Source organism: Microtus ochrogaster, linkage group LG5 (genome assembly GCF_000317375.1).
Source record: "Microtus ochrogaster isolate Prairie Vole_2 linkage group LG5, MicOch1.0, whole genome shotgun sequence".
NCBI classification, from domain to species: Eukaryota; Metazoa; Chordata; class Mammalia; order Rodentia; family Cricetidae; genus Microtus; species Microtus ochrogaster.
This window is the reverse complement of record NC_022031.1, coordinates 40,997,022-41,007,672: the sequence shown is the minus strand read 5'-3', so window position 1 is coordinate 41,007,672 and position 10,651 is coordinate 40,997,022. Positions and strand designations below refer to the sequence as shown.

The window sequence follows — 10,651 nt, the reverse complement described above, 5'->3', positions numbered from 1 at the left end:
CCCCCCCCCCCCCACCCAGCCTCCTGTCTTCGCTTCTCAGCAGCAGCTCCTCCGCCCTAAGGAGCTTCTGGGACCCTGCCCTCTGAGTGGTCTTCCCACTTATGAGGAAACATGACTGTTTGCTATTGTTGAGGAATCACGTTCCATGAGAGTTTGATCCCTGTACCCAGACGCTGGCCTTAGGTACCCCATCAGGAGAAAAGCATCTTTTCACGCAGATGTGGCTACCTCCCTGCTTTGGAGGAGGTACTCGAGACTCCATTCCTATCTGCCACCATCTTGAGTCTTTGAATGAGGACCTGCGATGTCCTGATAGCAAGACTTACCTATAGAGAACCGGGTTTTCCGTGACCCAGTCATTGGGGAGGCTGTGCACCCACTTCCTCTGCCGAGGGGTCATTGTTTCCCCTTCAGGGAAGGCCGCCTTCTTCATCATGGGTGCCTTGACATTCTTTGGAGTCCCAGAATGCTCTGCAGCCCGCCTCCTGGTGGCTGCCAGAGCTTGAATCAGCTGCACCTGAGTGTGTGGAAGATGGGAGTCTGGTGAGAGTCTCAGATGCCCGAGCCCTTCGCGATTACGTGCCCATCTGAGAAGGACAGGTAGCTGCCACACAGAAGATGCTTTGCACAAAGCCTTCACCTCGACACCTGCCCACCACAGATCTCCTTCCCTTTTATAGATATGGGCTATTTCAAGGAAAAAGTAGGTAAAGAACTTTGAATGAAGATCCAGACTTAGTCTACACAACCATTTTTGTAGTCATTAGAAACTGGGGGAAAAAAAGAAACAAACAAAACAGAACTTTCCAGTTATAGGAGATTGGCTGAGTAAAATTTCTTTGATGAAATATTTAGGACCTTATTAAAAACAGAAATTACAACAAATTTCTTATGACCAGGGAATCGTTATGAGACAATGTATAAGTGAACATATCAATTAAAGCATAAGTCATGGGGCTGGAGAGATGGCTCTGCAACAGCATTTGCTGTTCTTACAGAGGACGGGAGTTCCATTTTCAGCACCCTCTTGGCAGCTGACAGCCACCAGTAACTCCAGCGCCCCCTGCTGGCCTCCACCAGCACTGGGCATGCACACATACTGAGTCAAAACACTCAAATTCAAATCTTTTCTTGAAGCATAAATTAAATATTATAGGCAGGGGCACTCTAGATACTGCCAGATCTACTGTCCCTTTCAATACATTAAACAAACCCACCTTTTTGCAAAGGAAAAAAAAAAGCTACAACCCAAATTTCAGTGTGGTTTCGAATTTTAAAAGATGGAAAAACAGCATGCTAAAGATTAGGAATAATAACTCACTTATAGGGAGCAAAGTCACGTGAGTAACTTAAGTCTGCTTTCTCGATGCTCTCACCATTTCTAAAGGTTATACAGGCGCATGATTTATGGCTCAAATTAGGAATGAAAATCCTACTTAAACAAGCAGCACACTAGGTCTGAGGCTTGTGGATTTCTTTTAAGGTCTCGTTGGTCTGCAAGGAACATTCAAGAAGACACAGCAATCTTTACAATGGACATGGTCAATGAAGCTGTTAACTCTACAAATCAAGTCCTCAATGGAGGGGAGCACTAGGCACTCAGGGAGGTGTGTGAATATCCCAGTTGTTTACTATTATTGTTTGTATTATTGTTGTTGTTTTGAGACAGGATATCTCTATTATGTAGCCTTGGTGTCCTAAAACTTGCTATGTACATCAGTCTGGCCTTGAACTCAGAGATACACACCTGCCTCTGTCTCCCAAGTGCTGGGACTAAAGCCATGTGCCACCATGCCCAGCAAGACCCACTTTTTAAACAGAAAAATATGAATTTCTTTTATGCTCAACAAAAGAGCTAGGCAAAGAACGGTTCATTCCGATTGATTCTGGATAATTTTGATTAAAATTTTTATTGAAATTAAGTTTTTAATCTTAATAAATTTCCTGATGTAATACACAACAACATTTACTTTCAAAAATCAAAGTAATGTCAAAGCTCTCCTTTTAAAATTTTGGATCTTATAGGGAAGATCTGCGATGTGGAATAGTATTTTAAGATGTGTTACATTTGTTTATGCTGTGAAACATTTGTTTAAGAATGCAAAGATGTGTTACATTTGTTTAACTCTGTGAAGTTGTGTTACTCTGCGTGTCTAAAACACTTGATGGGTCTAATAAAGAACTAAGTGGCAACTGTCAAGGCAGGAGAAACGATAGGCGGATAGAGAGAATAAAGAGAGAAAGAAATCTGAAAGAAGGTGATGGAGGAGTAGGATGGAGAAGGAGGACTCCAGGGACAGTCACTGCACAGCAAGCCACGGAGAAAGAAGAACAGTATATAGAAACAGAGAAAGGAAAAAACCCAGAGGCAAAAGATAGGCAGGATAATTTAAGAAAAACTGGCAAGAAACAAGCCAAGATAAGGCCAGGCATTTTGTGGGGGCCCACGTGTGACTCAGTTTCCATCTGGAGTCATTTCTGACTTAAAGAAGTCCTTTTAGTTCAAGCTTCCCTGCTCTGCTTTTTCCAGGAACCTCTAGGGTTGTGAGTAACATCTGTGTCAGCCCATAGAAAGAGCATGTCTGCCCAGATGAAAGAGCACACTTTTCTATTAAGATTTGGGTGGGCGTATGCCAGCCGAAAGCACTCCCCGTTAGAGATTAGAAGCTGCTTAGCTGAATGAGATAGTGCACCTGCTTGTGCTTCCTCCCAAGGACTGTGCAGGGAGGTGGTGAACTGACTGGACTGCTCTTTGTTCTGCCTTTCCCCTGCAGTACATATGCTGGCTGAGAAACTCGGGGCTGTTTGGTATTGACCTTCAGTCCTCACAGTCTACCCTATGTTTCTGTCTTCATTTCTCTTAATCTAACTTTTCCTCAGCCTCAATGCCCCACCCCCCCAGGATTTCTCTGGCTGATTCTTGTAGGAGTGGGCTCCGACAGCATTTATAAGAAAGAATAAGGCTCTGTGTGATTTATTTGGAGCTGGGTGTTGGGGCACCCCAAAGAGCCATAAGAGTGAAAAACAAAAACAAAAAGCTACAGACTTGGGAGTAGATAAGGAGTGGAAATCAAAATACATTGTGTGTGTGTGTGTGTGTGTGTGTGTGTGTGTGTGTGTGTGTAAAATCTACTGTCAGTAAAAAATAAATAAAAATTGAATCTTAGACGCAAATCTCACAGAACAAAGAGAATTAGAAGGGAACAGGAAAGTTAGAGGGAAGGGGGGCTGTGGGCAGCAGGAAGCCTACCTCTGCCTGGAAGATCTGCTGGTAGACTTTTCCATTTTCTACCTGGGACATTTTCCCCACTGGCGACATCTTGGCAGCTGGCCGGATTCCCCTTCGTCCTGGAAACGAGCCTGGGACTTGATCTTAGTGTCTGTCCACTAGGAGGTGCTTGCGGGCTCTAAGTCAGAACTAAGTCCCACAGGATATCCTGGGGAACTTAAATTTCAAAGAAAATAAGAAAGGAGGTGGGAGGAGGGAAAGGGAGACCAAGAAAAGGAAACGAACTTCTGCAGATAAGCAGGGGGCAAATCCCACAGGCACTTTCTGGAAAGGACAGGATTATTGTCTACGTGCCACTGGAGCTCTTATGGGAACCAATCCGCCTAAGATGTCAGATGGGACAGGAACCCAGCCACATCCTCTGGAAGAAACGGTGAGTGGCGGGAGGGGAAGGATTTGCTTCTGTATGCGTCCTACCCTCCTTCCTAGTTGCTCAGTCAACCCGTTGCCCCCAAGCCCCTGACTTAAGGTTGGCGGCTGCAGTACCTTAAACTCAGATTAGCCCTGACCACCAGCAGCAACAGCAGCAAGACGCCAGCGGTCTCCTAGGCGACGAGAGGGGCGGAGCTGGCCCTGCCACACTTCTCCTCTTCCGGAGCTGGGTCACTCGGCAACCGCAGCGACCCACGTAGAGTACTAAAACTTAATTACGACTTCCAATGTTGGAGCGCCCTTATATGTTCCCAAAGCTAGTGGGAGATCATAGAGTCCGCGCAGATCTTGACTGTTGTGGTCAAGAAATATTCGTTGTTTTTGGTCAAAACAACCTGTGCGGGGCGTGGTACCACAAGGTGGTCCTCGACTGTAAGAATCTGAAAGAGATCAAATCTTTTCCCAATTGGGAAAGATTGGCGGGCTCAGAATTCAGGGCTCGAGCCCTGCCTGGCCGGAATGAGTTTCTCCTGTTCTGTGGGCCGCTCCGCTCCTTTCTAGAGAAGCCCACCGTGGCAAGTGTCCAGGAACGGTCTAGCTGGCAAGTCTTTCCCCAAGGTGACTTTCCCGAGTGAGTGATCTTCCTCAGGGGGACGCAGCGTCAGAAATGCGAAGTGTTGACTAGACCACGCTATTCTCATTCTTCGACGCAGGTGAATGAGGAAACAGTGAATACAAAACCCTGTAATTCTTTCTTTGATACAGGTGGAATAAAATAAAGATTGGATTCATGTTAGCTGAAAAGAACAGGTAACCCAGGGAAGGGATGAAAAACATGATTTTTATTAGTTTGTTTGTTTATTAGTTTTGAATTTTTGAGACAGGATTTGTGTAACAGCCCTGGCTGTCCCGGAACTCACTATGTAGATCAGGTCGGCCTCAAACTCACAGAGAACCGCCTGTCTCTGCCTCCCAAATGCTGGTATTAAAGGTTTAAAGGCTTGTGCTACCACTATCCAGGGAAAGCCTATTTTTTAAAACACTGTTTTTGTTTTTTTTTTCAGACTCTGGTTGTTGGTTCTGGTTTTGTTTTTTTTTTTTGTTGTTGTTGGCTTGTATTTTAACATATAAATCTTGCCTGAAGCCGGGCGGTGGTGGCGCACGCCTTTAATCCCAGCACTCAGGAGGCAGAGGCAGGCGGATCTCTGGGAGTTCGAGACCAGCCTGATCTACAAGAGCTAGTTCCAAGACAGGCACCAAAGCTACAGAGAAACCCTGTCTCGAAAAACCAAAAAAATAAAATAAAATAAGTCTAGCCTGAAGATCAGAGTGCAGAGCTAAGCCCCTAGAGGCCAGAGAGTGGTGGTGCAGGCCTTTTATCCCAGGGAGATGGAGATGGGTTGGGTGGAGAGAGGAAAATGAGGCAGGAGGAGACAGGAGCTCACTGCAGTCTGAGGTTTAGTGGAGACAGATGGGTCTGGAGATGCAGTCTGAGGACAGGGTCGCCCCTTCGGTCAGAGCATTGGTAGAGGTGAAGGAACTCTCTAATAGCTGGCTGCTCTGCTTCTCTGATCTTCAGCATTAACCCCTATATCTGACTCAGGTTTTTATTATTAAGACCAACTAGAATTCGTGCTACATATTCATCGCTTCTAAGAGTTTTCTGATAGATTCTGCTAAGTTGCCCATGTTCCAGGGAATGGCCACACCCATCCTATGGAGGTAGCACAAACTGGACTCATGGAGTTATATTTTCTAAAAACTAAAAAGACATTGTGTTGATAGTATTTATTGCCAACTTAACACAACTTAGTCTTCTGGGAAGAGGAATCTACTATTAAGGGGTTGCCCAAATCAGACTGACCTGTGGTTATGTCTCTGAGGCATCGCTGGTTGATGATCCCAGCCCACTGTGGGCAGTGCACCTGCTGCTTAAGGTTCTGGAAAGTATACAAAAGCAGAAGGGGCAAGCCAGCGAGCTGTGTTCCTCCGTGGACTCTGCTTCAGTTTCTGCCTATGGGTTCCTGTCCTGCCCGAGTTCCTACCCTGTTTCCCACAGTGATATACTTTGACCCGGAAATGTAAACAGAAATAAACCCTTTCTTTCCTAAGTTACTTTGATCAGAATGCTCTACCACATCAACAGAATGCCATCAGGAGCAGACATGAAGGCAGGAGGGAGAGGTGTGTTGGGAAGTGTCTGGGAGAAAAGGAAAGGGGGGTGGGTACAATCAAGACACGGATATACATACACGAAACTGTCAAAGAACAAACAAAAAATATATTTAAAAGAATCTTTCTCACCATGAAAAGAATATGCTTATAGTTCATTTCTGATAGTATTCTACTATTAGAAATATAGCCCATTTTATTTATTTTCAATGCACCATTGGGTGTTTTCAGTTTCAGTTTGCATCCTTGCTTGGCTCTAGGGACTCAACCTGACTGTGGACATTTTAAAAAATGATAGACAGCCCAACACATGGACAGAGAGCTGTGTGGTTGTCTGGGCGCTCAGATGGAGAATCTGTAACACCTAGAAGCTCGGCTTGTTTGTTACATAGAGTTGAGCAGAGAGGCTGGACGTCTGCATGCAGACAGACAAGGAAGCAGAGTTTATGGCAAACATCTGGATCAAGGAGACAGGTTAGGTAAACCCCATAGAGCAGTCTCTGTAGGAGAGCAGACTTTAGGCTGCAAATGTCTGGAGGGAGAATGCTGTGGTGGGCGTTTCCTCCCCACACTGTCAGCACTTAAACTCAGTCCTTCAAGAAGGCTTTCTCTAACCCTCTGAGCCTGAGGCTATGGGGTGCAGTTCTATTTCAACAACACTAACTCAGTCAGGAGTTCACTCACTCGAGGCTGACTCCATTCTCCACAATTTGGGAGTATATCCAAATCGCTGCTCTAAACAGTCTTCTGTACGGTGAGCATATACAGCTATCTCTACTTGTCGTGTAATTTATATTAAAATTTCTGTGTCATAGAGTATAAAGCATGTGCATCTTAGGAAAAACTACCAAAGGTTCTGAAAAAAAAATGGAGAAAACACACACACACACACACACACAAACCTAGTGGTCTGTATCCTTGCTAGTGTCATCAGACTTTCTCCTAGCCATTATGTGGTTGTGTAGCACCATGGTTTTAATTTGCATTTTTCCGATATGTAACAATATGTGTTCACAGGCTTGCGTGCACACATTCGCGCGTGCACACACACACAGAGATCTCTCTGTGACATGAGTTTTGTATTAGCTCCCTGTTACTGCAACAAAATGCCCGGGATATGGAATGTATGACAAGGTTTATTTGGACTCATGGTTTTGGAGGCTGCAGTTTATGATGGAGCGGCCCATTGATCTTGGCTTCTAAGGAGAATATCATGGTAGGAATACCCAGTGAACAAAAATACTCATTCCATAGCTAAGAAACATAGAGACCAGGGTCCTATGATATCCTTATGGTCATGCCTCTGGTGGTTTAAGGACCTCCTACTATGCACCACTCCCAAAAGGTCCCACTTCTCTGCATGGTGCTGTCCCAGGGACCAAGCCCTTAAAAATGACTGGGCCTTTGGGAGACACTGCCTACACTCAGGCCATAGAGACAACCAAGCTTAAAGCTGTCTGTGTGCTCTGAATAATTTTATTCTCAAAATAATACCCGGAGTGGGGGTCCTGCCCCCTTTTGTAGATACAGGTATTTGTGAATAGAGAAAGACAAAGTCATTCAGCCAGAGATATAAAAAGTGATGTGTGTGTGTGTGTTTTCTCCATTTTTTTCAGCTTCTAGAAGCAAATTGCCATGGAGCTGTTGTAGAGACTCGGCTAAAAAAGACAACCCTGGCACATGCGCCAACTGGGCCAAGTGTGCACAGCAACCAGGCTCAAGCACTCTAGACTCTGGGTTCTCACAGCACTTGCTCGAGTTCCTGAGGAACTATCAGCAGTCAGACTGTATCTGTCCTGGGTCATTTTTGAGTGTGAAGATTTGGGTAAGTGCTGGGCTCTGCGTAAGGACAATGCCCACGCCTCACAACCTGACACTTGTGCCTTTTGAATGAGCTTCCCCATCTTTCAGCACCTGCACCCCATGTGCTACACGGACGTCATCACAAATGCCTTGGGCCTCCTGCTCACACAGCAGATGGCCCGGCCTTGGAGCAGAAGTCGGTACTCCTATCAGCAATCGGAGCAGGTGGGCAGAATCTGGGTGAACTCTTGGGAACCGTGTCCTGATTTTGATTTTCTAAGCATGACGAGCCTGGGGTTGTTGATCAGTGTCTGTAGCAGAAGCCACCTCGTTCGGGCCCTGGCTGAGAATCGGGGACCTAGGACAGAATCAGAAAGAGAGGGGTGGGGCTGGAGTATTGACTCGCAGTTACCTACAGTGCAAAAGGGGTGACAGGAGGCATTGGATCAGGACTCCCGGGAAATGAGAGGGAGAGGATGTGAGTTATTCCACAGACCTGCCGGGTATGGTAGTGAGGATATCTGAGCCCTTAAGGGGCTGGAGAAACTCAGAGCACTTTCTGTAAGCAATGGGGCAAAGTAACCAAACCTGTGCTCCGTTTTTGAAATGGCATCTGCCAATGGCCTGAGATGTATGTTGGCATGCCAAAACAATGGGATACAGAGAACTGCGCAAGCAGACCTGGGTCTCAGTTCTGGGATCAGCAGGTGAGCTAGACTGCAGGACAAGGCCGTGCAGCTTGACTGATGGGAGCCTGGCCTAAAGGGATGCAGAGGAGGGGGAGCAATAAGGGGATCAGACCCCTTGGGGGTCCCAGCGAGCCCAGTGAGTATCCATTTTCCTCTCTGAACTCAGTGCAGGTTCAAACAGGAGACGCTACCTGCTGCTTGGTTCAGGTAGCAGTATTTCAGGGTCTTCTGCAGCTTCCGGTCCCTGTGGCTTGTGACCAGGATGTGGCAAAAGCTGACCAGCACAGGGTTGGTGTGATAGTGGTCCACAAAGAGCATGCCAACCCATGCATTGAAGCCTGAAACCCAGGTGAAAGGAGGTCAGGCAGGGCCACACTCCCATCAGTGCCTGGTTTGTACTTTTTATGATATAATTACTATTTATTATCATTATTATTATTATCATCATCATCATTATTATTATTATTATTATTATTATTATTGAAATGGTCTCCCTGTGTGTCCCTGGCCTAGAAGTCACTATATAGAACAGGCTGGCCTTGAACTCACAGAGATAGATCTGCCTGCCTCTGGCCCTCCTGTCCTGGTTAATTGCTGGTCATTTTCTTTTGCCCTAGTGGCCTGAGTGCTTACAGAGAATCTCCAGAGCCCACGTAAAAATCTGGACGGATTCTTGGAGAGAGTATTCTACTCTGTGCCGTTGACGGAGAACTCGAAGCCTGAAGGGGCTAAGAGCAGCCAAGGGAAGGCAGAGGTGTCCGTGCAGATCTTAAACAGCTGAGGGAAAGAGTGATCAGGGCTGGAAGCACTGATTTTACTTCCTCAAGCATGGCTTTGATTTTAGAGTACATTAAACCAGATACTTTCTTCACTGGGTGTTCAAGTGACAATGCTAATAATTCTGAGATGTGTTCTCATCTCCAATCTATGTGGAAAGTTTGACTCCTTGGTCCCACATCTCAATGGCCTGTGGGATGGGCAGGGTTAAAGAGCCTTCATTTCCTCTGGCCGTCAGAATACACATTTGTATTGTGTGTGTTCACATGTATACGTGAAAGAAGAGGTCTTTCCCTGGGATCTGGGGCTCACCGTAGACTGGGCTGTCTGTCCAGTCAACCCTAGGGATCCTCTTGCCTTCACATCCCCAGTACTGGGATTACAAACAGATCATACCTTGCATGGCTTTTTTGCATGGGTTCTGGTGATCAAACTCAGGTGCTCACACGTGTGCAGTAAGCCCTTTAACGACAGCCATCTCCCCAACCCAGAACGCACGCTTCTATTACCTGGCCTTATGACCTCTACCGGAAGACACGTTCTAAGCCTGTGAAGGTGTAAACTCATATCTATTTTCCCACAAGGGTGTGAGGCCAACTATTCCCCGATGGAGGTGACCAGTAGGACTGCCACTCACCCATGTCTGCGCCCTCATAGCCGCTCTGCATGATGGTCCTGTCAATCCGGGCAATCAGCCAGGTGCCCAGGAGGCAGCTGATGAGCAGTCTGGAGAGGCAGGCGCCCAAGCCCAGGAGCACATTGTAGAAAAACAGGAAGTAGTTGAAGTTGTGGAACGCTCTCCTGCAGACAGACACAGGCAAGGGGTAGCCCCTGGGTCAGGCAAGGTAACGAAGGACAGAGTCTGCTCTGGCTGCATTCAGACCAGGCGCTAAATTCCGCAACACTGTTTCCTAAGCTTACGATCCCCTGCTGGATCATAAGTGGAACTGAGAGCCCAGCTCACAGTGCTGGAGGGATGTGTGGTCCCTGATGGGGTGTGGGGAGCACAGAGCAGGATGAGTGCTACCTGCTTTGTGTGACCTTCGGATTCTTGCATGAGGCTTCTTAGACAACAAGAAATACCATGGGGCTACTGCTGGCTCAAGGGTTGCAGCAACATTGGGGTCCACTTTGCCACTGCTATAGGACCTAGCCCAGCCAGAGGACCAGCTGTTCCGGGTCCTCCGGAGGAAACGTCCCAAATAACCACCTGACAATATGATCCTCTTGCCTCAGGACCAAACTGCATCCTGAATGTCACAGACCCCTCTGACAGAGGACTTAGTGGTCTTGTCACTCTGTGTCCCTTGGCGTTCCCACTGTGTAAGGACCTTATATGGTGGACATTTGGGGATCTCACTATTCTCCCAGCACATGCAGTTTGTGTCCTATGGCTTCTGTCCACGGTGTGGTAGCTGCCAGCGGTCCCAGTCCCTCCTCTTCACAGGCAGGAAGTCTGCTACTGCTGGGCTCCTCTGTTCCCTCTTCTCCTGCCTCTCCCCTCCTCCCCTCTTCTCCTGCCTCTCCCCTCCTCCCCTCTTCTCCTGCC

General features: G+C 47.0%; 2 protein-coding genes across 2 annotated transcripts in view; both read right to left on the bottom strand.

The window, feature by feature from the left end:
• The window catches only part of Ccdc180 (coiled-coil domain containing 180), a 53,214-nt gene extending 48,852 nt beyond the window's left edge, over positions 1-4,362 (bottom strand). Inside the window, exons 1-3 of the mRNA XM_013351798.2 lie at positions 4,233-4,362; positions 3,251-3,372; positions 327-517 (exon numbers count right to left, since the gene is read on the bottom strand). Of these exons, the coding sequence (XP_013207252.2) occupies positions 327-517; positions 3,251-3,372; positions 4,233-4,362 (443 nt within the window). The remainder of the gene's footprint in view (positions 1-326; positions 518-3,250; positions 3,373-4,232) is intronic.
• A 3,089-nt stretch (positions 4,363-7,451) lies between these two features.
• LOC101995184 (stimulated by retinoic acid gene 6 protein-like) overlaps positions 7,452-10,651 on the bottom strand; it is a 34,848-nt gene continuing 31,648 nt past the window's right edge. Inside the window, exons 16-18 of the mRNA XM_005362131.1 lie at positions 9,740-9,903; positions 8,517-8,663; positions 7,452-7,994 (exon numbers count right to left, since the gene is read on the bottom strand). Of these exons, the coding sequence (XP_005362188.1) occupies positions 7,846-7,994; positions 8,517-8,663; positions 9,740-9,903 (460 nt within the window). The 3' untranslated portion in view covers positions 7,452-7,845. The remainder of the gene's footprint in view (positions 7,995-8,516; positions 8,664-9,739; positions 9,904-10,651) is intronic.